This window comes from Antedon bifida, chromosome 10 (assembly GCF_963402885.1).
Source record: "Antedon bifida chromosome 10, ecAntBifi1.1, whole genome shotgun sequence".
Taxonomy (NCBI): domain Eukaryota; kingdom Metazoa; phylum Echinodermata; class Crinoidea; order Comatulida; family Antedonidae; genus Antedon; species Antedon bifida.
In genome coordinates, this window is record NC_136235.1 from 5,144,207 (window position 1) to 5,169,907 (window position 25,701).

Here is a 25,701-nt window from a genome sequence, read left to right on the forward strand (position 1 = left end):
GTTGCTTGTCCTTATTTTATAAAATAAATGGCATACAAAAAAAAATTCACAAGAATTTATTTCCTTCTGTTTCTTGGTCGAAGCTCATCTGTTGCGTTTCCTCGGAGAAAGATGCAGTTCTTTTTTTTACTGTCGTAATAATCATGTCCCTAAAAAGATGTTAATGTTAACTATATATGTGCTCTCCTAAACTAGTATTTATTTATTCATTATTATATATATTATATTATTCAATTCAGACACTTCACCTTCAGAATGGTGGCACTCACAAAAACCATTTGTGATGTGGTAAAAAAAGATTGTTTCTCCCAAGCAGCTCTTGAGTAACGTTTACTAAAATTATCAGAAAATGTTCAGAGATTTCTTGTTAATAATAATCTCTGGGTAGGCCAAGGTAGTTGAAAGAGTGGACTGGAATGGAATCCTAATAAAGCTAATAAGAAAAAAAATCTGGACCTAAATCTAGAAATGGTGTTCTATAAAAATCGGTCACAAATAAAAATAATAGTGTCTTACCTTGGACCAATCATATCCAACCGCATAACCAAATATGTTACCCTGGGCATTAAAATCACAACTTATGATTGGTTGAAGCATCTGTTCAGATGTCTTCAGTTTGGTTCTAGCATCTTTATCCCAGAAACTAAATTTTCCATCTGATCCAGCAGTTGCAAGTGTACCATGCTCAGGGTGGAATGCGATGGAATTCACCTAGATGGTTGAAATATGTCATTGCTTATCAATACAAGTTGTTGATGGGCTAGACATAGAGGCTCTCCAATAGAACACCCTAGGGACACTTTCATATGAAATGGATCAGTGGCAGATCAACATTGAACTCGGCGGCAGCTCTCACAAAAACCAGACTACTCTTGACGTCTCAAATTGCTGTTACTATTAAAAACACATTTTGGAAAACCAGACATATTAGGCCGGCCCAAAGGTATCTGGTATGGGGAGAGTTGACTGACTGAATAAATATATACATACTGCATAAATATCTTGGTACGAGGATGATGCTCCATTGTTGCGATGGCATTTAAAAGTAAAATTATCCTTTCTACAAAACACAAAATTAAATAATATATTTTCATTTTAATTTTAAAATCCATGAACAAGTCATCAAAAAATCATGTGACACAGTCCACTGCCCAAAATCAATTCCTTAGTTAACAAGTTTTAATTAATAGTGCTGAGTGATGTTACTTAACTACAGACTTACGGATTTGCAGCTTGTACAAATTGGATAGCACATCGACCTTCAATACTCCCCAATGCAAACCCAACAGGTGTGTTTTTTTTAGTATCTTTGAATATTGACACGCATCGATGCTAGAAAACAATGTGTTAGTTATAGTTAGTACAATTTGGTTTTTCTTTTACTTACTTTGTTTTTTTTCCCAACAAATATTGTCAATAAATATAGAAAATTAATACAAAAATATGAATTCATATTGTTACTAATAACAATACTTTATAATACCCTTAACTTTAATTTGTACCTGATATTTTAGCGGTGATTCCATACGTTTGAATTCAGCTGGCTGATTGTCATCTAGTCTATATATTAAGATATGACGGCCTGCTGTACCAACTACAGCCATCGGAAAAACCTAGATATTTAAAGATAATTAAAAAAATCATGAATTAAGAAGGAAAGGATGTATTGGCTGATGACCTGACATACTGTAATACAGTAAACTCTCCAAATACTGGACAACCTTGGGTTGCACTAATATGGTTTTCTGGAAGATTGGTATTCAGTTTTTAATGGTAAAAAAGAAATTGGGAACTTTTGGATCTTAAGAAAAGTCTGGTTTTTGGAGAGATTTCAAAGAGGTTCGGGAGAGTTAACATTATGTAAGGAATTATGCACTTGTCAATTGTATGACCCACTAGGTGCGTCATTTACAAATAATTATTGACACAGGGGTGCGTCAAAAAAAATCTAAATGGTACGTCACATCAATAAACAATGATAAACAATTAAATCTCCCAATATATAGATTGTTTTTCTTTTGTATTGTTGCTTTATATATGATTTGTAAATATTATACACCTGTGATAACAACTATAGGTCTTCAGTACCTGATGTTGAAACACAATGGTTTGTAATGTAAACTCTTTACTATATTTTTTATGTTTATTTTTATATACATTTTTAAATTATCAACTCAAACCTATGATACTGTAGGACAATTTAATACAGTACCTGTATTACCATGTTGATAATGATTTTTCTTTTATATTTTTGCAAATAGTTTAAGAACCTGTATCCGTCATATAATGTATTGTTTTGATGTATTATGTTAAATTGGATGCACCACTTCTATGTGTGCCACCGATGCAAAGGTGTCATTTCCTAATAAATTATTATTATTATAATGGTGTGTCAATGTCCGTCACTTTACCACCCACTATATCTTGAACAACATGGCCACAGTGTGTCAAAATGGGTGCGTCAGGGTCACCTAAAGGTAAGTCATATTTTTGACGCACTGGTGAGACATGGTATTCGTAAGGTATGACGCACATCGGACAAATGACGCACCTCTCCCGGGGGTCGTATGGTGGGTCATACAATTGACAAGGGCATTATGAAACATATTCTAAAGATACTTGAAATTTAATAATCTGGTGTCCCATTCATTCGAACATTTGTGGTCTGGATTATGTTATGTTATGAATAAATGTATTCACAAAATAATGTTAAAACACATTGTTTACTCACCACATCTGCACAATAACACCGTTCTGGTAGCTGTAATGTCATCATTGGTTGAGCTGATCTTGTGTCCCAAAACTGAAAATCATTTAAAGCCAATTAATAAAATGTGTAAAGGGTATTCATGGGACAAAGAGCAACAATACTTCAGTGCCTGTTGATCGAGGCAATGATTGTACTACAAGCAAAGGTTGATTTGGTAACTAATTATTTAAATAAATAATGAACCAAAAAAATAATGAAAATAACATTTACACTAACCTTTAGTGTTTTGTCCCAGCTACCTGTCATGATGCAAGAATAATTTGGTGATTTTATCCAATGAATGGATTTGATTGGTGCATCATGCTAGAGATAAAAAAAATATGATTAACAAAATAAAACTCTCCTAAAACCTGTACCTAACATGAATTTAATATCAATCTACCTCTCAAATGTTTGGCAACAAGAAGGAGCAGAAACAAAATCTGTCCATATTATAATACCTGAGCAACTTGAATCGCTTGGTCACTCCTAAGATCCCACATTTTAGCTGTTTTGTCACATGAGGCTGTGAATACTTTTGTTCCATCCTAAAGATAAAGAGAAAGCTTAACTTTAAAATCAACAAAAAGGCATTACATTAAGCTGTTAGGATTTATTGGGAGGAAGTAAGGGAATTAAAGGCATCGAAGGTGGAATAGACAATTAATGGAATTATATGGAAATATACATTATTCTTACATCATGCCAAGCAACATCTAAAACAGGTCCTGCATGAACCTGTTGTGTTTTTGGTACTGTCTGTCCTGTCTGCTGAATCTCCCAACAACGCACCTGCAATTAAAATAGAACACATTATTTTAATTTTGTATTATTCAACTGCCATTGAAGTTAAGTCTATTCTAAGATATATCTGTTTAAGATCAAGAAACGTATATCATTGAATTATATCATAGAACAAAAGAATAATATATTATTGAAGTACTTTTATTCAGAGCAACATGAAAATTAGGATGCATGTTTTTTAATTTGGTTTTGGTTCTTTGATGAGCTTTTCCAATTAGTATTTTGGTTTTTTAATTCACAATAATTCTGTCTTGAAATTGAATGAAGCTCTTTCGAACACTGAATTTCCATTAATAATCCATCAGAATTTTAACGAGCAAGAATTGATATCTAATTCTTATTCTTGCTCACTAATAATATTAATAGTATACCTACAATGTTATCCCAGGAACCTGCAATTAGCAATGTGTTTGGGATTGTTGGCGGACTAAACTTGATAACACTGATGCTATCACCTGGTGGAGGTGTCACTTCAATATCTTTCATCGGATTGTGATTTCCTGTACCTGTTGACGATGCCCCTCCAAACAATGAGCCACCCCCACTTCCAAATCCAGTGTTAGATCCACCAAACATTTTATATATATTTCCTAATAGTAATACAAGAAAAGTATTTTTTTTCTAAATATTTAATTTTAGGCGTAGGCTACTACTAGGTAAGGTAGGTTAGATAGTAGGCCTACATAGGCCTAGTCTATACAAGGCCTGGATGGAGTACTACTAGTACTAGGCCCCTAGAGTGTAGAAATAAATACTAATAGGCCTCTAACCTACTAGTCTAGTCCCTAGCTAGTAATCCCGCCTAAAATAAAAAGCCTGCCTACTAGCCTAGCTAGGCTCTACTACATCTAGCTAGGCCAGCCTACTGTACTGTATGGTTAGGCCTAGCCTAGTAGTAGGCAGTCTAGGACTACTTACACTTACAGTATGGCTAGAGGCAGTCCACCTAGGACTCCTCTAGCTAGGCCTAGCCCTAGTTAGCTTCTACTAGGATCGGAGTAGGCTTATGCCTAGTAGCTAGTACCTCTAGAGGCTAGCCTAGTCAGTTAGGCCTAGATAGGCCTAGTAGTAGGCCTAGTAGCTAGGCCTAGCCTAGCCTTCTAGTACTAGGCCTAGGCGGGGAACAGACGATCGGGACCACGGACGATCGGGCCCAAGACGATCGGGCCCAGAAAACGTGGTCCCGATCGTCTTTAGCGTTGGGCCCGATCGTCATACCAGTTGGGCCCGATCGTCCAGTGTTTTCAGAACCATGTTGGGTCCGATCGTCTTACCAGTTGGTCCCGATCGTCTTAGCGTTGGGCCCGATAGTCGTTTGTGTTATATAAAATAATGTGCCACATTTCATCATTTTTAATTCCTACTGCTAGTGTCAACGTGCTTTTCTTGCGTAATTGAGATTTTAATTAAAAAGGTTAATTAGATTTTTTTCTGATTTTATCATAATTTTCCCCTAACTAATTAACACTAGGCCTACTGGTTTTAAGAATTTCTTACCAATACTCTCGATTTATGAATAAATGTGATTGATTTGATTGTTATTATTGTGTTGTTTGTATTCGCGTATTTATTTTTTAAAATGTTCTGAGAATGTTTTGGGCCCGATCGTCTTGTTTGTTGGGCCCGATCGTCTGGGCCCGATCGTCTCTGGGCCCGATCGTCTTTCACCCTTGATGGGCCCGATCGTCTCACGATTTGGGCCCGATCGTCTTGAAGTGGGCCCGATCGTCTGGGCCCGATCGTCCGTGGTCCCGATCGTCTGATAACCGGCCTAGGCCTAGTAGTACTCTCTCTAGGCTAGTGTAGTAAGGAGAGTAGTTAGCCTGGCTAGTTAGTAGGGCTAGGCCAATAGGCCTAGGTTTTTCTTTCAGAAAATTCTGCACTTATGTATTTTTAAGTATGTTAACAATAAATCAGCTTGGACCCTAATCCAAATTCTTCAAATTGTTTGTCATTTCCAAATATGCAGAAACAATAGATAATTTACTAACCTGCTCGCGGCGGGTGTAGGACTTTTTCAATCTCAATTTTAGTTATTTTACATGCGTGAGCTAGCTAAAACAAAATAATTCCCACAGACGTAATAGGTGCATCGTGGCGGTCCGCCGTACAAAAATTCAACTTACTTACAATCGTACGGTTGTAGTTATAACATGGACTACCTAACTTTACTGTGAAAAAATGTCATTGATGTGTCAATGAATAGGCCTCTTAGATATTAATTGTTCCTAGCCAGATTAGATACCTAAAATGTAGGAATACCCTTATAGACGGTCTATTGGTTATTTCATTAAATAAATAGGGGTTTATTTAGAAAAAGAAATACAATAATATGAGTTTCGTGTTGAACCGCACTTTCATTATTTGACTGAAGCCAAAAATATACACTGCCGGCCTCTTTTCTCTCTTTCCCCATGCGATCGTGCTGATGCAACATTTTTTAGACCAACGTTGGTTTTAATCGCCTTTTATTATTAAACAAATCCAAGGTAAATTTGTTTTAACTTAGTATGTTGTATGTTTAAATTAATACAGTTATTATATTATTATATAGCGAAACATGTATTTGCTTAAAAACACCACCAGCTTGGTTGGTAGCTTTGGTCCGCCCGCCGACCCGGTCATACTATTACTGGGCTAGCCTAAAGGTTAGGCTAGATCTAGGCTAGGCCTACACTCGACAAGGTTTTGTGATATATAAAATGACATTAAGTGCATGTTATTAACATGCTCAAGTGGTAAATTTAACTTGTATATATTTTTATTTTCAGAAACAAGTTGAAATCAGTTAAAATAATTGTTAAACTTTTCAATCATTTCTAAAGGTGTCAATCGTCAAGACATACACAAACATCACACAGAGGGCAGTCTTCAGTTTCGGATAGAATATCAAATCAGTATTTTCATGTATACTAATAATAACGTTACGTATCTGTACAATTAAATATCACAATAACATTAAATATCACAATAACATTAAATATTACAATAACATTAAATATAATGTTAACATTTGATATCCAGCCCTGGTTTTGGATTTACAAAACTAAAAATAAAAGATATTTTCATAATATTAATATATAATATTTATTTTTTAAATCAATACAGAAATAACTCTATCATCAGATACAAACACAGAAAGAGAATCTCACAATGACGATATCATGCCGCTTTTATGGGAACAATTTCCCGGAAGTAGAAGATGTTGTTATGGTAACAGTAACATCAATTGCTGAGATGGGTGCATATGTAAATCTTTTAGAATACAACAACATCGAGGGCATGATTCTTCTCAGTGAACTTTCGAGGCGACGTATTCGATCTATCAACAAACTTATCCGTGTTGGCAAGAATGAATGTGTGGTAGTTATTAGGGTAGACAAAGAAAAAGGTATACATTCATTTTATAGTAATTTTAGTTTTAGTTATTATGTATATATAAAAACTTTTTTTCCCATTTACAAATCCACAATACACAAGAATATTCTGTCCAATGCTTAATATAAAAGAAAAGCTAAAAGAAAACTGAATAATTCATGTTTGACTAAATTAATTTAAATGAAGAATCTACAAATTAATTTTTGAGATTGTAAATCTTATATTTTTATCAGGGTATATTGACCTTTCTAAGAGAAGAGTTTCACAAGAAGAAATTGCAAAATGTGAAGAAAAATTTGCTAAAGCAAAAGCGGTAAGTCCATAAAATGCATAATTTATTAAATTAATTTGTATTCAAATATTACTTTAAGTATGGAACTTAATAGAATCATGTTTTTTTTATGATATTGCACATTGCTATACCCAAAGGTCCACTAATAAGTTTGAATATGATAATATAAAAACATAATGGCTTGCCTCACTTTTTGAATTTTGTTTTAATATCACATTGCAATAGTACACAAGGGAAAACATAACTTATTGATTATCAATTTATAAAAATTGTAAGTATAAAAAAGTATAGTATGTATAATGAATTTTACATTACAGGTGAATCAAATTTTAAGGCACGTAGGAGAGATAATGAAATATGAGTCTGATCAACAATTAGAAGATTTGTATACAAAGACGGCATGGTACTTTGATAAAAAACTGAATAAACCTGGATATGGCGCACATGAAGTTTTCAAGAACAGTGTAAGGTTAGTTTGAAAATACACAGAATTTCATTTTTATTTTTATTGTGTCTTGAAAAACACAGTTTAAAAGCATTTCTTGGTTTTAAGACTTTATTTACACTTTGCTGGATATGTCTAACTTCTTAAAATACAAGAAACTTTATTTGTTTAATGAAATTGTTAACATAGAATACAGATTGAAGTTGAGCAGAGTGTAGACGTTACATTCAAGAAATAAAAAAAAACATTGAAATAAGTCGATACTGTTACTATTTAAAATTGGCAATATAAAATGAATATGTGCAGGTTATTAGAAATAAGAATATACAAAATTGTCCATAAGAATTTAACATCATAAAACACACTCATTCAAACAATTCAACTTATCATTTTGTTTTTAGTGATCCCAGTGTACTAGCTGAATGCAATCTGGATGAATCAACGTTGGATTGTTTAATGACACAAATAAAACGACGACTCACTCCACAAGCTGTCAAAATCCGTGCTGGTATGTCTTCCACAGTTTTTCTGTTATTATTTCTTAAATTTAAGTCGCCCACTAAAGTTATAGATGACATGTGTACCTAAAACTCTGTCTGCACTATCAAACTAGTTTGACAAAAAAGTGTGATGTGCCCAAATATGGTAGTGATATGCCCAAATATGGTTGTGATATGACATCATTGTATCCATATAAGGGCACATCACATTCTTTTGTCACATAAGGTTTGATAGTGTAGACAGAGCTTTAGATATTTACTTGCTCAAAAATATTAAAGAATACTGAAGTATGTCTCTTGCAAAACTTTTAGGTTTCTGTTGCCAAAACTTAACTGGCTAATGACTGTTCAACTAAATTATTATTACTCATATTTCCCATTTGATCCCTTTTCCAATTTTATTTGTTCAGATATTGAAGTATCATGTTATGGCTATGAGGGTATTGATGCTATAAAGGGCGCCCTCTCAAAGGGATTAGATCACTCAACAGAAGATATGCCAATAAAGGTAATGTATCAGAAAGTACATTTTTTTAATATAACTATAAATACATTCAAGTATACAGTAGACGGTGCTATTTTAAACATTCTTTGGCATCTGCATATAAAACAATGGGTACAAAGTTCAAGTTCAAATAAGATGAATGTAAAAAAGTAAACAATAACAGTTGAAGAAGGCATGTTAAAAAAACAGAATGCTTGTGGGAGACATGCCACTTGGTAGGCCAAGTGCTTTCCAAACATGACATTTGCTGATTTGTGAAATTGTGTTTTTTCTTTAGTTAACCAAAAGTCAATAACATTCTGAATAGAGTCCAATTTGCTAGTAATTGTACATTTTGTTTGCAGATAAACCTTATAGCACCTCCTCAGTATGTTGTTACAACTACCACCCTTGAGAAGACAGAAGGTCTGACAACGTTACAAAAAGCAATTGAAGATATCAAACGAAGCATAGAAAATAACCATGGGATGTTCAACATACAAATGGCGGTATGAACTGTTTTTACACTTACAGGGATGTGGCTACTGAAGTATAGGGTGTATAAAAAACACACCAGTTCTTTCAGTTACCCGTAGGTTTCTTGTGTGGGTAATATGTTGAAATTTTAGGCTGGTTGGAAGACCGTAAAATAAGGCTAAAGCTCTGTCTACACTATCAAACTTTATTTGACAAAAAAGTGTGATGTGCCCAAATATGTTAGTGATATGACATCATTGTGTCCATCACATTTTTCTGTCACATAAAGTTTGTTAGTGTAGACACAGCTTTAGACTGGGTGGAAGACTACGGGAGTGGTGGACCTCTGCCTAGCACAATTACATCCATGCACTAGAAATATAGCAAACATAATCTGTCATAAGTTTGCAAAGTATATATATGACTATGACTATTTGTTTGAGTTTGATATTTTTCACTTAATACGGTATATAAATAAATGTATTTGTTTTACAGCCTCGTGTGGTGACAGACGTAGAGGAGTTAGAACTAGAGAAGCAGTTGCAACAGCTGGAACAACAGAATCAAGAGGTCAGTGGTGATGAAGATGAAGGCGATGAATTAGGAGTTGCAGACGACTAAGTCAGCCAGCTTAAAAATTACCAAGGTGTTTAAAAATGTACAAACACTGCCTTATATTTAATAGATTGTGAATGCATTCCAATGCACAGGGTTGTTCTCAACTAGAATCAATTTAAAATAAATTTCTTTCCTGTGAAACGAACGTGAGGAAGTACATGTTACTCTGCGGATAACTCCTATTCAAGGGACACCCTATTTAATGGATACTTTTTTAAAAATCCTGAACTTGTCCCCATAGGTCTACCTTATTCACAATTACAATATTCAATAGTATACCAAAAGAAGCAGGTGCTTGTCAGTTTGGTAACCATTTAAATGTACAGTACATATGCCAGACAACATTCATAAACAAGAAAAAATTGTGTACAACAAACATGAGTCGCCCATGAACGGTCAGCACCTCTGGTTTTACACTCCCCTGTGGGGAAAATGGGGGAAATTCCCCTCTACTTTAATAGTGATGCACATAAGCTTGATCACCAATCAAAGTGACCACCACAGGTGAGGTATAAAGGGACGGGATGAACCCTGGAGGCACTATACCGATCATGAGCGACTCAGTATACTAGGCCTAATGTTTTTTCCCTCTTTTTAGTAAGTACTCAATATCATTTAATAGTTTCTTTTTTAACATAGCATTTGGATTTTAATTTATTGGTTTTATAGAGCGCGTGTCTAGGTGTTCTGCTGAAGCCTTGCTAGCATGCAAAATTGATACAACCATTAGATGCAGGATGTTCAAAATTGGTGCTCCAATTCGCAATTAAAATTCTTGTTCTCATATGACTAATATCAAAAAGACTATATATATTTTATCTTAAATAGATTGTGTATGTTCTAGAATTATCTGTGCATGCACTGTGCTTTTTGGTTTAACAAACCTATTTGTGATAAATTATAACATTAATTTTGTGTAAAAGTATAGTCGTTTAATTATTATATATAATACAGTATATTACATTGTATAATGAACGATTTTTTCTTGTAACCAGTAACCATTTAAAATACTACATCAATTTCATGGAATCCTCTCAGTTGTTTAATTTATAATAAAGGCATTGTACAGTACAAAAGCTTGACATCTATGATATTTATTACGTGTAAAACACCATTATTAAGGTTCCAGTTAACATAAATGCCGATAGCCAATCAGATTACTGGTATTAAACCCCGGGAAATAAATAACCAAACTAAATTAAGACGTCTTTTACTTGCCCCAACAATTCAAAATGATGTATATCAATATGATATTTTTGCCCTTTAATAATTCGATATTTTGTCTATAGGATATGCCTACTACGATTCGAAGACGGTGACGATTTTTTTTTTTAGTAAAAGACATTGATCTCGAATTACTAAAATAATTATTGAAAATGTACTGTACTGCTATCCTCTTGGCATAGTGTTGATTAAAAGGGCCTAAATAAATCTATTCTTATTTCTGTTGCAATCATTTACTTGTATTATAGAGATAATTAATGATGATAACCTTGTCTCGCGGTTCCATTTTAATTGTAAACTTAAACCTTATAAATGGTCATGCCTTACGACTACGGAAAAATGTTATTTAAAAGGGATCATATTTCAGTAATATATAAAGGGTCTGTAAATCAAGATTACAATAAAGAATGCGCATTTAAAGCATGAACAACATATGTTTGGAACTAATTTGAATTTCAAAGCATTGTGTGTAAAACAAACGCACGAACCTAGGCTATAATAGGTAGGCATATAATACTGTGTATTTGTACAATCGATCATCAAAGTACTGTAGTACTCCGTCGGAGTGCAGTTTGATAATTTACCGATAATTTAATCTCTTGATTCTGAGATTGTGAGTCCAAAGTTCTTTGATTAACCTATCAATGAATTACTATATACTTTAAGTAGATAAGTAATCACGTTCAACACAGGGTCAGACAGTATACATTAAACCTATTCTCAGTAAGTATCTACTTCAATGAAAAAAGCATAGAGAATTGCAAGGAGAAAGAACGAAAGTATCTCACTGAAGACCAAGGGAAATAAATCAGGTAAGGCTACAATTAAAGGAACCTTCCGAAGATGAGGATCTTCTTTTTCTTTGGATATACAAAATAATATACGCCAGGTCACAAGATATGACTTGATATAATATTATACATAGACCTAATAAAAGACTAAGTTCCTTATTTCTTATTTGTAGTTTGCTCTACTAAGCCTAGGCCTAATACATTTAAACGTTATCTTTGATTTAGATTCAAGATGTGGATTTCAATTTTGTTTGCCGGTTTAGCGATTCTATCACTTGTGGTTATTCCTGATGATTTTGAATACTTTGTGAGTGATATACCAAGTAAGTAACACTGGTCATCAACATAGCATAGAACCAACCGCCCTTAAAAAACACAAGTAGGCCTATAGAACATTATGTGAGTTTGTTTATATATATTGTTTTAAGGTTTATTTAAAGAGCATATATATTATATGTAGTTATATACATTTCTATATCAATCACGGGCAATTGCTTCCAATCTAGGCCTACTCGGTGCCCTCTGTGTATTTTCTAAGGCTCTGTCTACACTATCAAACTAGTTTGACCTAAAAAGTGTAATTTGCCTAAATATGGTAGTGATATGCCCAAATATGGTAGCCGATATTTCACTATGCCATGTTCATCATATTTTGTCACATAAAGTTTGATAGTGTAGACAGAGCATTATATCGAGTCACTGTACATCCCTCCTTGCTATCGATGTTTTGTAAAACGGTGGTACATTTAGCTTTGTCTGGTGACTTCTCACTCTGTTTTTGCTCAGTCTATGCATCAATCTTTTTAAAAATACTTCGATTATCTTCTGTACTCTAAATTCACGTTCGTTGCTCTCTATCGTCGTACCGGCCCTCTGTGCCTAAACGAATCCTGTTGATCTTTCCTGTTAATCGACAGCAACTTCTTAAGTATTCTGTATTCTTTTCTTTTTTAGTAACTAGGAGATTTGTGTCTATTTTCTTCGTCATCACTGCCACTGTGTCATTCTTCACGCAATCCAATAAACAGAGAAAAGTACAGGACAATATGAGAAGAAAACCAAGAAGCACATGTATGGATGGAATGAAAGCAATTACTATTGATGAATATGGCGATGACGTAATCAGATTAACAAGTAATAATCCTCGGCCTGAAAATCTTCAAGATTATGAACTTTTGATCCGTGTAAAAGCATCGTCAATCAATCCCATCGATATTAGAATAAGTGAAGGATATGGAAGCCGAGTATTCAACAAAATAAGACGAGGAATGAATGTACGTCTAACATTTATCTTAATTTATGTACCCATAGTTTTGTTTTTTTTTACATAATTTTTGTTGAATGTATGTACCGTACATTTAAATACATTTAAATGGTTACCTGACAAGCAATTCAAGTGGGCTTTAATATACTTTTCACATTAAGATATAGTCTTTGTTGAATGATTGGTCGATAGCAATTACTGTATATAGTAGTTTAGTTTTTGTGCAACGCATTTTGAAAACTTAAATAAAATGTAATCATTATTAGTATTTTTTTTTATCAGTACCCTGCTGGAGATGGAAAGGAATTCCCCATTACTCTTGGTAGAGATTGTGCAGGAATTGTAGAGGCAGTTGGAGACAAGGTTAAGATATTCAAACCGGGACAAGAGGTTAGATTTCTATCATTTTTTATTAGTATAAGGTATAATAATGAATACTAAATAATTGAAACTCGAAGAAATAACCATTCATTATACCGTGTCAATAAGGTTGGGCCATGGAGGTATAAAAAAAATTTGGTTGGGCGCAACACAAGAATGAAACGCAACGAACAAGCTAGTTGACCAATGACAAGCGCAGTAGAAGCCATTGGTAGAAGCTATTGGTCAAATGACCTATGTTGCGCTTACGTAAGAGAAGAACCTTTCTTTAGATCAGTGGTTTAGACGGGACACTAACTTTACATATTTTTACAGATTTGGGGAGCAATAGAAGTGGCCAGACCCTATGGATGTTTAGCAGAGTTGGTTGTTGTAAAGGAACATGAGATTAGTCTTAAGCCCAAAGGGCTTACATTTGAGCAAGCAGCCTCAATTCCGTATGTATTTTTGACGACATGGAGCGCAATAGAAGGTTGCATATCAGAGAAAACTGCAAAGGGGAAAAGGTAACGGCGTACATGTACATATAAATAATCAAATTAATTTTTATTTTTTCAGAAATAAATACTATATAAGTGTAAATGCCCTTGTTTTAGTATTTATTTACATTTTGACTAATGCTTTTTTCATTTGCGCTGTTCAAGAACAAAGCAAGTACACACCCTGTGTTGTTGCAGAAATGTGCATTATTTTGATAAACCCAATGTTCCTACCATTCTGGGCTGCCACTGTAAACTCGAGTTATAGTTCCGATATTGTTAATATATTCAAATTGTGCTCTTTACAATATAATAGTATACCACCATAAGTTACAGAGAAGAGTCATAATTCTAAATTATCGATACTAAATGCCATAATAATATTTTAATATCAATTATCTTTTAAGAGTATTGGTATTGGCTGGAACTGGTGGAATAGGAACGTTTGCTATCCAACTTTTCAAAGCTTGGGGATGTTACGTCACCACTACTTGCAGCACAACTGGAATACCATTGGTTGAAAAACTCGGTGCTGACAACGTAATCGATTATAGGAAACAAGAATTTTCTGAAGCTCTTAAAAACGAAGAGAAGTAAGTATTCATGCGCGCGGGAATCAATACGAACCGATTGTTTAAACAATTTTATCATGAATTACGACTGAATTATAAAATACAAGCGCGAGCCATCCACAAAAGTCTACTAATTTTAACATTTGTACAATTCATAAGGCACATACAATAATCCCCTAAAATTACAATTACTATTTCAACGTCTAAACATCGTTCTTTACCAAATTTGTTCCTAATTTTTTTTTACATGACATCAGATATTAGGCCACCGCCTCATGGTGTGGTGGAAAAGGAGGACTTATAATTCTGTGAACCCCAAACACAGTAGCTCGCATAGCTTTAACTCTATTCACGCAATCCCCGCACCACCACCCCCAGCCTACGCGCTCCTCTGGTAAACAAGTAAGCATATTGGGCTATTGAAAGGAAAGGACGCCGATCCGTTTTTGAATTACACCTGGCAGCCGAAAAAAGGGAAACATACCATCATGTCCCCAGGATCTGCACCCGTGTGACGTGCCTCTAACACAATTAATGAGGATTATGACGTCAGGCGCTGACGAGTACTTTTAAGGAGTGACGTTTGAGAATCGTTGTTTATAATAATCAATCTCTAAATTTGTTTTAAATTGTTTCTGTTTGTGCCCACAGATTTGATTTCATTTTAGACACCATGGGTCCAAAATTCTACGATTCATGCTTTAGCGTTTGTAAACGTTCTGGACGAATTGTTTCTCTGGTTTCACCTGTAATGCTTCTTACCGATAAACACGGTCTCATACTTGGCGGCATCAGAATCTTTTTGAAATACTTACAATTAAATTTATTACGGGTACGTAATTTGATGGTAACTATTATAGTTAAATATTCAACTTTTGTATTGTTGAGTGTTGCTAAACAGCTAAACAGCTATCTTCGCCCCTTATTGATTTTCCGTGTACGTAATTGGCAGTATTAATCCATCACTTGCAGAATTAAACAATATTCAATAAAAATGCAAGGCACCAATTATCACGGTTATAAAATAACCATGTAAAATAAAAGATTTTCAGATATTTGCATATAAAGTTCTAGAAAGCCGGTTCGTACGAAAATAAAATTATTGTAAAAACTTATAAATATCACTATTCATAAATACTGTTGTGTTTCACAGAGATTATTAGGAAAAAGACTTTCGTGGGGATTCTTTTCAGCAAACGGAAGAGCTTTGAAGTATATTCGCAAACTCGTCGACAGTGGAAAGGTTTGACGTTTATTTTATGTTTATCTTTTAAAATAATGTATTATTCTGTGTAAGTTAGTAGTAAATCTAAAGCTCTGTCTACACTATCAAACTTTATGTGACAAAAAAAACGTGATGTGCCCATATAGACATGATCATATCACTACCATATTTTGTGCACATCACACTTTTTTGTCAAACTAGTTTGATAGTGTAGACTGAGCTTTAGATTTACTAACTAACTTACTAATAAACTTATAATACACTTTGCAGATTCAACCAGTTGTTGAGAAATCGTATTCCGTTGAAGATTTTAAAAGTGCATTCGAGCACGTATCAACAGGACATTCTAGAGGAAAAACTATCATCACTTTTTAAATGCAGGGTTACCGCTTAATTCGTTTGAGCACAAACTTAATTTTAGTTGGATTATATATCTATATAAAAGTTGTTTTAAAGAGTTTCTGGAAGTGAATATTTCCAGGAGAAATTAAAATAGCCACCTGGAAGAATTAATAGGGACTAGGGAAACACGACGGTTAGGGGGTGACGATGATTATCATGTGTTCGCTAGAGCGTAAAATCATATACAGTCAACATAGCCGTTTTATTAGTTACGCACCCTTGAGCGAAGACGACGACCGGCAGTATCTCTCTCCCTATCTAATGCCAGTAGCTTAGACCAAATACAGTTTGTCTAATATACCTAGTTAAAGATGTATTGTCCCTTGGAACACAAAAAAGTAAAGTCAAAATATTCTAAATTTAAATTGGCCATATCAAAGTAATATTAAAGTTATTCACTTTAAGTCGAAAATTCGAGCCAAAAACAACAAGTTTACGTAATTAACAGGTAAATTAGTTTGATTACATTTCGTCTAGAAAATCGTCGCGAGCTAAAGTAAACAAAGATTTAAAACCATGAGTATGCATTATGCATATTCTAATTTGGATTGTTTACAACTCGTCACTGTTGAGAAGGTGCTTTCACACAGATCGCGTGGAAGTTTTATGATTATGCATACAGAGTAGCCAAACAAGCGAGTTCCATTATAGGACATGTTTTGATCCAAAACTTTGACTGGAAGTCAAAGTTATTTTTTGAACAAAAAAAAACGTCTGTATTTCAGTTAAATGATTTTTTTTTCGACTAATTTTTGGTGAAAGTTAATAACTATTATGATACTTCAAAATGACCCACTTTTTTTCGAAATCTTTTATTTTCAATTTTTTTGGAATTAGTCAAAGGGACAATACATCTTTAAAACATTAGGCAACTGTTGAAATTACCTGTAGACATGCTTCTGTTTCAAACAGTACATCATTTTAAAGTATAAATGTCTATTATTGAGAAATAAAAGACTAATTTGATCCAAGAATGTATGTGCAGCACAATTACTTAAAAAAAATATGTATGTGGCTCTATCATTTACTGTATTTGTGAACAGCAATAGTTCTTTTTTTTTTGGGTTACGAGTTGCTGGTCTTGAAGTTGCAAGAGACGAGTGTTTGGTTGTAGACCGCACCTTAAGCCTTATTTAGGTTTGAAGCCAGTCATGTGTTTGGGTTATAATGGATGAACTTTTCAATGAGACAACCAGACAGGTTGCAACATAACCAGGATGAGAAAGACTTCAGTCTTTACTAGACATCAATCTAATAATAATGTTGACGCAAACCAATTAGAGTTTTTAGGTTAGATTTAGGTGAGCAAGATAACCAAGTCGATCTGATTGTCAGTACACTGCAAGTCCATCAAAAATAAACATACAAACTAGGTATTTTACAATTTTTATTAGGACATTTTTTTCCTACTACACCTGCACATATGAGATGTTTGTTGTCATTTACAAAACAAACTCTGGGAACTGGAAGTGTACTTCTTTTCCAGTTAGTTTCTTGTAGACAGCTGTGTAGGTATCAAGCTAAAAGACAAAACACGAAAGAAGAAATGTAATCAGTAGCACACCTAACAAAGATGTCCAGAATGGAGAACATGGAATATTTTTTTATTGATTTGTTATTTTGAAACAAAATCACCAAAAGTTGAAAGCACGATAACAGGGCCATAGCCAGCACGAGGCAGACTTTCAATTTTCACCACCCACCCCATTTCCCTAGCACAGATCGTCATATTTTATATTATTAATTATATTTAAAGCATCTTTGCCTTGTCTGTTTTTAACTGCTCGCTACGGCCTTGAATAACCTACTTTAAAAAAAATAAAACTCACCTTATGTTCAACAGTTGTTTGTTGGGCCTTGTCTAAATGAACTTTTACAATCCGAGAACAGTCCTGCTTTATTCTAATCCTCTTGCCGACAATCTCAGAAGGGAACACTAAATCTTCCAAAATGCTTTCGTGAACGGCCGTCAGAGTTCTGCTTCGTGGACGCTTCTGCTTTCCTTTGTTTCTTGATTTTCTTGTTGGTTTAGGAAGGATCCTTCGCTACATTGCCATAAAAACAAGGAAAAACAATTTGTTTAAATACAATCACTTAATAGTAGCATTAATGGGTGGGTAAAGAGTCATTTTGAAAATGTAGCAACCAAATCACATATTTAAATGGAAGGTATTGGCACATTTGTGAATTCATAACATAATATACTTCAATTTCAAAATACTTATGGACCATCATAAGGAATTGATTTCTCAGGGATATGACATGTTAACTTAACCATTAATTGAATTAAACATCACATGCTATTCATTATTTGAATGATTCTATTGAACATTAAACTTTTTGTAAATAGGAGGTTGACTGCATTAAAAAATCAACATGTAGAGAGTGTCGTCTATAACTGTCCTACTCTGCATTCAAAATTGGAGCGCTGCCTTTTGAATGGCTTAGCTAGTCTTGGGTGATGATTCTAGATTAAAACAATAAAAATGAATGACCATGAGACTCACCTGGGCAATAAAGACCACATGTTTGCCACTGAACTTCTTTTCCAGCTCACGCACAAGACGTGTTTGTACCTTCTGGAATGATCTCAGCTGTGGTACTGGCACAAAGATAATAATGGCTTTTTTAGGGCCAACATCTACCTCCTTTGCTCCAGATATAAACAGCTCTCTCAACTGACTTTTTAAATCAGAGTTCATTTCAAGCTCAAGCAGAGCCTACAATGAGAAATGTTGAAAATATTTATCATAGTTTATTATTTATAGGTTTTAAGGTTTTTCACACAGGGCACAAAGTCCGTTAGCGCAATGCAAGTAATTTGACCCATCATGACAGATCAATATGATAGTATTTATTGTCCTTTTTATAACTAGGTACAAATGAAATTTGGTTGGTTGATTTACATACAATATACAAATATAATGAAAACAAAAAAGCGTTTAACCAATAAATTAAAGAGATTTAACGAAATTGCTATTAAATATGTGAATAGAATTATAAACAAATTATATGTTATGATTGTCGTAATTACTTGAACTGCGTCCTAGTGGGAAACAAGCTTTCAAGTAAATATACATAATTTAGAATTTCCAAAAAAAAGAAGAATCAAGAAAAAAACAAGAAATGTTACCAATACAAGTAAATGAAACACAAGGTAATATATAACAAACCTGGGAAATGGAAAGTTCAAAATCATCGGCTGTTTCGCCTTCTGGCTTCATAATCTTCACCCCTGGATTGAACACGGCCATTTTGTCTGCAATTTAAACATTTCATCACTATTAATAATACTGATACATACATACTCACATTGTATTAAACATAATTATGAGGTGTATAACCAAAGAATATATACAGGCTATCTAGCCTAACTTCAGCTAAAGCCTCAGTAACAAAACCTCTTTACCTTCTTATCAGGGATTCCCTTTACCATGCTACTACAGCATTCGACTCCGCCTACTTAAGTCAAATCTAATGGGACTGGTATAAAAAGTTGTAAAGTATACTTATATTATAGGATTAGGAAAGAATTGGGACTTCCATAAAAATTCGACTTTCCCTGATTTTTCAACTTGCGTGAATTCGACTGTACTTAAAAAGCCTTCACAATTACTACTAGTACTACAGTAATAATATAGAGGCCTAGCTACCTCTCTGCAGACCCCAGACAGACGCCCACCCCACAGGAATTCCCCCACACAGTCCAGCCCAGGAAGAATTGTTAAATTGACAAATGTTAGGCTAGGCCTAGCCTAGACGTAAATAAAGTTTTAACACTTAAATTGAATCGCTTTATTTATTATATTTTAATTATAGTAACTAGGCCCTTTAGTTTTTATTTAAAGCATGCCTATAATCTCCTCACTGACATAATAGGGCCTGGTTTACACAGTAGGCTACGTCTGCCACCAGTGAAACGTACAGAAATACCAAGCATGATTATCTCTAAAATTACATGTTTTATTCAAACCATCGAAACGTAAAAGGTATTAAAATAGAAGAAATATACATATGAAAACATGATACAAGTTTTATTTTACAATAAATTGATAAATATGTTGAATAAAAGGTAACTTTAGTTACAATAAAAAAAATATTACCACAACATACACAATTATTAGGCCAAAGAGGTCGACCTTTCATTTGCAGAATACAATTTATTTTTACTGAAAAATAAAAAAAGCCTTTAAAATAAATAATTTACCACAGAATGATGTTCTATAAAACTTGTTATACACAATTATATTAACATAAATTATTTCATGATATTTTATTATTTAAAGTATACATAAAATTCATAACAATGTTGGAATAATGGCAAAAAAAGGTCAATTGTTATGGTTGAATGGTTTGGTCAAAAAAGTAGTTCAAAATAAAGATGTGATTTTGAATGAAATTGATACATAAACGATTGCTCTTCTCATTTTCGTTTGCAATAATTAGACAAATGCCGTTTTATGCAGTGCGAAAGGGGCGAAAGATTGGTATTTTCAAAACATGGTAGGTAGGCAGGCTAAGCTCTAGGCCTACAGTACAGGCGGCACCACCAGCAGTACACACACTTCACTACTAGGGCCTACCTACACTGCTGCTGCAGCCTGCACGATGGCAGGCAGGACTGAAACTGTATGTCGATCGTTTCAGCCCGGTAGGGTTTTAAGAAATAAAATGTTATCAAGTGTGTTTAATCAGGGAGGTAGACCTACACCTCCTGGTTTAATGATATTTACCCAATTAATTTCCTTTAAAAAAAATGCTGTATTTACTGTTAATCAATACCTAATAAATAATGTTTTTATATTTTAATTTACATTTTCTAGGGATGAATGTCAAAAACAAGTACACCAATTCCAAGGCGCTCAGTTTAAAAAGTTTTCAACTGAAGATGAGGCGAATAATTTTATTGGATCGGTACCAAAACCACCACAGACTTCATGGTCAAGACAAACATATAGACAATCGACAAAACGATCAACAGTACTTTTAGGTACCTTTCTTTAAAAATAAAAATCAGTATAATATAAAGCCCAAAGGTTTTTCTTTTTTACCAAAATTAATTGTTGACATACCAGTACTGAAAAACTTAAATCCCTCCCAACCCTACCAGTGTTAACTCCTGTAGGTCAATCCTAGCAGTAAGAGAATGACGCTTACTTTTCATTTATTTCAGAAAGTGATGCCTCGACGTATAAGAAAAGTAAAGTACAACACAGTTATGGTGGCAGTGATTCGCCACTCGAATCTGTGGAAAGTATGTTTTAATTAGTTTGTCTACTCTCAAATATGTAGTAAAACCCAAGTACAGTACAGTCAACTCACACAATACAAGAATCCATGAAAACCAAAAATTCTAACTATTACTGACTGACAACAAGCTGGTTCAGGGCAGTCAATGTGTCATTGGACGTAACCTGGACCTAGAGACCATCCTAATTGTTGAGGCGGGAGCGAGGAACCACATCCTGCACTTCCCTGCATACATACAATATATTGACACAACCAAGTTAGGCCGTCAGTCATCTGAAAGCTTCTTTCTATTGAAGTGGCTTTATAAGAAAACCAGATAATAACTTGGATGTCTCTGTTGGCACATGTCATCACACCATTTCACCACATCTTTAAATTTTAGCAAGTATCCTTTTATCTGGGGGAAATTTATCAAAGGGAAATTTTATATTTAATCTGTTTACTTTTCGACAGCACATTGAAAATAACGTTACTTATTAGCTGCTTCCATTTTTGCATGTACTTAGAACCAACCGTCGTATATACTGATGGAAGTTGTACAAAAAATGGAAGGGCAGGAGCACGGGCTGGAGTTGGAGTGTACTGGGGTCCAGATCATCCTTGGAATGTTAGTGAGAAACTGTACGGAAATCAGACAAACCAAAGAGCTGAGTTAACAGTATGTCACGGCATGTGTTTGTTCACAGGATAATTTCACATTCAGATTTCAGAACAGATTTCAAAACAGATTTCAAATTGATGTAACATTTCAGAATGCCAGTAAATCATACAGTCAAAAATAACCTATTTAATGCAGTCTGGTTTTCCCTAGAAATACTTATACTTACAATTTGTGACCACCTACAACCTACTGTGTAGTTGGTCATAGCATGGAATGTCTCCGCATGTACACAATAAATTAACTAGGTCATCACATAGCTCCCTATGACTACCATAACAGGCACCATCCCTTCAGAAATTCACTATTTTAGTCAGAGCTCTGAATTGTAGAGAATGTATATATACATTTATTATTTAAATACAGCAATCTTTTCTATTTGCAGGCTGCTCTTCGTGCGATTGAAGTAGCAAAGAAGAACGATTTAGAGTATATAGAATTAAAAACAGACAGTATATACACAATTAAATGTAAGTTATATTGGTCTTAGTAATCGGCAAAATTGAATTTCTGTCAGGAACAAATTTAACAAATGTTTACATTCTTTTATTTTAAAAATAACTTTCTGGTTAATTTGTTCACCACACCTTTAATAATTTGTAATGGGTGCATTAGAATTGTCTGCATATCTTTTGCTATCAGGTGCTATATACACAATTAAATGTAAGTTATATTGGTCTTAGTAATCGGCATAATTGAATTTCTGTCAGGAAAAAATTTAACAAATGTTTACATTCTTTTATTTTAAAAATAACTTTCTGGTTAATTTGTTCACCACACCTTTAATAATTTGTAATGGGTGCATTAGAATTGTCTGCATATCTTTTGCTATCAGGTGCTACAGAATGGATTGATAGATGGAAAGAAAATGGTTGGAAAACGAGTAAAAATGGCAATGTTCTTAACAAAGATTTAATTCAGGAACTTGATGAGGCTAGGATGGATATAACTGTGAAATGGGTATGTTTATTGGTTTTATTACAATTTTCATGTTCAATGTTTGAATGAGTATTTGGCTATAAAAATGTAGCTCGAATCAATACTGTTTGTGTACAGATTATATTTCATGAAATCTCTGTTGTATTAATAATAAGTAGATAAACCCTATAGTATAAAGGTGATACAAAAACAATGTGTCCCCTCAATAGGGGTTTCTGCTGAATAGGGGTTAGATAGTGTTTAAACATGTATTTGAACCCCTTTAAGTGGACAACTCTGAAAACCAGCACAGTGTTATTAGGGGTGTCCCTTGAATATTGGTTGCCTGTAATGTTAAAACATGTGCATTTGAATAATAAACGATTCCCTGCTCTTACCATACCAATGGCCAGTTATTAATTAGATGTTCATATTGTTTGGTCAAATATGATATTCTTTTTTGTTCTGCTTTCAGAAATATGTTCCTGGTCACAAAGGTATTCATGGAAATGAGGAAGCTGACAGATTAGCAAATATTGGAGCAAAAAAGCAAAAATAACAGAAAAAAAACAAACTTTTCGACTTACCTCGTATATTTCTGTGCGAATTAGAAACGTAGTTTATGAGAAATTATTTTTTGTTAAAAAATACATTTTTTCTTATCTTTCAAATTTATATTTGAGAAGCAGTTTAATAAGTGGATCCAGAATGAAAACTAATGGAAAATCTCATGAAAGAAGACATTTTTGAGATGTTGATACAAACCCCATTTGGCAGAGGTATCTGCTATATAAAGAAGAAATCAAATTGATATTTCAAAGTAAGATTAAATTAAGCATGCAGATTTGATGAGACAAAAAAAAATAGTTTTGTTAAATGATGTCAAATAAAGTACAGTGTATTTTGCATTCATTTGTGTATTTTTAGTTACTGGTCACTCACAAACACCTCCAACTGTTCCTATACATTGAGTTTTACTGTTATTCACATCCGACTGGACACTCGCAAACACCTCGAAGTGACCTACTCCAACTGCTCAATTATATAAGAGGAGTTTGGGGAGCTAAACCTATGTCTATTCAGAATAAAAAGTTTGATAAGAAGTACCTCTGAAAATTTTTAGTTATATTAGAGGTATTGTACATCATTCTTAGTTATATCGCAGTTAAAGAGTGTTTACTGTTCACGCAAGTGGATGTATCGCAGACATGATTTGGATCAGTTTACAGCTTGGTTGTTCTCACTCGGACACAACGCAAGTGAGTTGATAATCCATCCTGTCGTAATTGGTAAAAATAAAACTTACGATGCACTTGCATCCTTGTGTTATGTATGTAAGTGGGAACCAAGCCTAAGTTTGAATAGAAAAGAGTTAATTCCAGTGTGTGTGAACACTGCCTTAAGGGTCTTCCACACCTGTTCCGGCACGGTTCCGTTCCGGCGAATCAAAAATCAATGTTTCACAACGCTCCACGTGACTACGCGCCAATCGATATGCACATAGCTGCGTGAAAACGAAACATTGACGTTCGATTGGATTTTCCGGCACCGGACCGGAACAGGTGTGAAAGACCCTTTAGTCGTGCAATTGCATCTTCAGATAGTTGTGATATGCTTGATCTCAATCTCGAATTGAAACATTCTATATACCAGAGGCAAATCCAGGGGCACATTCTCCCCTTTTTGACAGCTAAAATAAACCCATTGAGTATGTTTTAAAAAGCGCTCCACTGTATAAATTATCCTGGATCTGTGTACATCACAAGTTACAACAGTTTTAATAGTTGTCAGAACATCGATTCTGGACATTAGATTTATAAAAATTGTAGAAACACTTATTTCTGAAATATAATTCTTTTTTTTTTATTTGCAATCATTGAACATAAAAAAACTCACTAATAACCAGTACTACATAACAATTAGTATACAGATTGATATTATTTCAACTATCGCCGTAATAATTTTGTCAACAATTTATTGGTATTTTATTATCAAATGTTAAGTCAAAGTTAATTAGTGATTTTCATTAATTTGATATTCATTGTAAATATAATGTCAAAAACAAATGTAATAGTTTTGTTCCATTTAATTGCAACCTAAAAAATATTCACTACTACTGTAGTGTAAAGACGTACTTCTTCAAATTTATCTCCAATATGAAAAGTTCAGTTAATCTTGCCTTGTTAACACTGTATATAAATGTACACGATTTGCAATAGGTTAAATTTGGCTGTATATTTAGTATACTGCAAATACAATATCTTTAAATATCAAATTGATGTACTGTATATCACGTTGGGTATATTTTAACAAATATAATTATATTTAAGGTATATTTCTAGGAATATAACATATATTACAATACAGTAGTTGACACAGTATGTTTTGGTATGTAACTGCAACGGAAATTAGTGCTACTGATAAAAAACCAAACTATTGAACATTACCAAATACTAATTTCTGATATTAAATTAAGACTGTTAATTATACAAGAAATTATTAATCAAAATAAATACCCTTGGACTTTTCTACCATTTCACTATTATAAAAATGAATGAAGACATAATAAACTTCAAAAACTGAAACAAATAAACAATCCATAAATTTAACATTTTGTTGGTATTTCAGGCTAGCACAGTTTTGAATTTTACAAGAAACTTCATTAAATGGATTCATGTTCAAGTTGTTTTAAAAAAATGTGGTATTATAAGTTTACGTTTCACATGGACAAGTACACTATAAAAAATATGTAAATTTAATACAACAGCAAAAATACAGGATAGTCGTCGT

At 33.7% G+C, this 25,701-nt stretch overlaps 5 protein-coding genes across 10 annotated transcripts in view; 3 read left to right on the plus strand and 2 right to left on the minus strand.

Moving 5' to 3' along the window:
• The window catches only part of LOC144854231 (small ribosomal subunit protein eS7-like), a 170,900-nt gene that overhangs the window by 107,416 nt on the left and 37,783 nt on the right, over window positions 1–25,701 (minus strand). For 2 of the 5 annotated variants that reach the window (XM_078712158.1, XM_078712157.1), the window contains exons 1-5: window positions 20,189–20,218; window positions 19,259–19,344; window positions 18,593–18,805; window positions 17,915–18,130; window positions 17,495–17,605 (exon numbers count right to left, since the gene is read on the minus strand). In XM_078712158.1, coding sequence (XP_078568284.1) covers window positions 17,528–17,605; window positions 17,915–18,130; window positions 18,593–18,805; window positions 19,259–19,339 — 588 coding nt within the window. In that variant the 5' untranslated portion in view covers window positions 19,340–19,344; window positions 20,189–20,218 and the 3' untranslated portion in view covers window positions 17,495–17,527. Of the gene's footprint in view, window positions 1–17,455; window positions 17,606–17,914; window positions 18,131–18,592; window positions 18,806–19,258; window positions 19,345–20,188; window positions 20,243–25,701 lie in introns of those variants that run through there. The other 3 variants (XM_078712156.1, XM_078712155.1, XM_078712159.1) reach the window with 3 other exon arrangements.
• Window positions 29–5,675, minus strand: LOC144854218 (mRNA export factor-like). The gene is made up of 11 exons (XM_078712137.1): window positions 5,545–5,675; window positions 3,929–4,143; window positions 3,449–3,541; window positions 3,211–3,297; window positions 2,987–3,073; window positions 2,732–2,803; window positions 1,503–1,613; window positions 1,223–1,332; window positions 991–1,060; window positions 517–711; window positions 29–149 (listed from the first exon to the last, which is right to left on the minus strand). Exons 2-11 carry the CDS (start codon window positions 4,127–4,129, stop codon window positions 57–59), a joined length of 1,119 nt encoding a protein of 372 aa, XP_078568263.1. The 5' UTR covers window positions 4,130–4,143; window positions 5,545–5,675; the 3' UTR covers window positions 29–56.
• Window positions 5,896–10,823, plus strand: LOC144854222 (eukaryotic translation initiation factor 2 subunit 1-like). The gene is made up of 8 exons (XM_078712141.1): window positions 5,896–6,042; window positions 6,662–6,944; window positions 7,165–7,244; window positions 7,541–7,692; window positions 8,070–8,176; window positions 8,579–8,676; window positions 9,018–9,161; window positions 9,625–10,823. Exons 2-8 carry the CDS (start codon window positions 6,707–6,709, stop codon window positions 9,748–9,750), a joined length of 945 nt encoding a protein of 314 aa, XP_078568267.1. The 5' UTR covers window positions 5,896–6,042; window positions 6,662–6,706; the 3' UTR covers window positions 9,751–10,823.
• LOC144854212 (NAD(P)H oxidoreductase RTN4IP1, mitochondrial-like) lies at window positions 11,681–16,920 on the plus strand. 2 transcript variants are annotated; one of them, XM_078712130.1, is made up of 9 exons: window positions 11,681–11,783; window positions 11,988–12,085; window positions 12,717–13,036; window positions 13,309–13,416; window positions 13,723–13,913; window positions 14,294–14,479; window positions 15,110–15,290; window positions 15,612–15,701; window positions 15,954–16,920. In XM_078712130.1, exons 2-9 carry the CDS (start codon window positions 11,995–11,997, stop codon window positions 16,056–16,058), a joined length of 1,272 nt encoding a protein of 423 aa, XP_078568256.1. In that variant the 5' UTR covers window positions 11,681–11,783; window positions 11,988–11,994; the 3' UTR covers window positions 16,059–16,920. The 2 variants fall into 2 exon arrangements, with proteins under 2 accessions (XP_078568256.1, XP_078568257.1); XM_078712131.1 differs by having other exon boundaries at window positions 11,741–11,783; window positions 11,995–12,085; window positions 15,954–16,919.
• Window positions 20,422–23,819, plus strand: LOC144854226 (ribonuclease H1-like). The gene is made up of 7 exons (XM_078712145.1): window positions 20,422–20,588; window positions 20,909–21,075; window positions 21,259–21,339; window positions 21,842–21,993; window positions 22,379–22,463; window positions 22,829–22,953; window positions 23,387–23,819. Exons 1-7 carry the CDS (start codon window positions 20,479–20,481, stop codon window positions 23,468–23,470), a joined length of 804 nt encoding a protein of 267 aa, XP_078568271.1. The 5' UTR covers window positions 20,422–20,478; the 3' UTR covers window positions 23,471–23,819.

Excerpts from the sequence above, each read along its gene's own strand:
- LOC144854218 (XM_078712137.1), bottom strand. The coding sequence starts at position 4,129 with ATGTTTGGTGGATCTAACACTGGATTTGGAAGTGGGGGTGGCTCATTG. Across the intron at positions 3,074-3,210 it reads AAGCGATTCAAGTTGCTCAG|CATGATGCACCAATCAAATC; the intron begins GTATTATAATAT and ends TTTTATCTCTAG. Across the intron at positions 150-516 it reads TTGGATATGATTGGTCCAAG|GGACATGATTATTACGACAG; the intron begins GTAAGACACTAT and ends ACATCTTTTTAG.
- LOC144854222 (XM_078712141.1), top strand. The coding sequence starts at position 6,707 with ATGACGATATCATGCCGCTTTTATGGGAACAATTTCCCGGAAGTAGAA. Across the intron at positions 7,245-7,540 it reads AATTTGCTAAAGCAAAAGCG|GTGAATCAAATTTTAAGGCA; the intron begins GTAAGTCCATAA and ends TTTACATTACAG. Across the intron at positions 8,177-8,578 it reads AGCTGTCAAAATCCGTGCTG|ATATTGAAGTATCATGTTAT; the intron begins GTATGTCTTCCA and ends TTATTTGTTCAG.
- LOC144854212 (XM_078712130.1), top strand. The coding sequence starts at position 11,995 with ATGTGGATTTCAATTTTGTTTGCCGGTTTAGCGATTCTATCACTTGTG. Across the intron at positions 12,086-12,716 it reads CTTTGTGAGTGATATACCAA|TAACTAGGAGATTTGTGTCT; the intron begins GTAAGTAACACT and ends TTTCTTTTTTAG. Across the intron at positions 13,037-13,308 it reads AAATAAGACGAGGAATGAAT|TACCCTGCTGGAGATGGAAA; the intron begins GTACGTCTAACA and ends TTTTTTTATCAG.
- LOC144854226 (XM_078712145.1), top strand. The coding sequence starts at position 20,479 with ATGAAATTGATACATAAACGATTGCTCTTCTCATTTTCGTTTGCAATA. Across the intron at positions 21,340-21,841 it reads GCCACTCGAATCTGTGGAAA|AACCAACCGTCGTATATACT; the intron begins GTATGTTTTAAT and ends GCATGTACTTAG. Across the intron at positions 22,464-22,828 it reads CAGTATATACACAATTAAAT|GTGCTACAGAATGGATTGAT; the intron begins GTAAGTTATATT and ends TTTTGCTATCAG.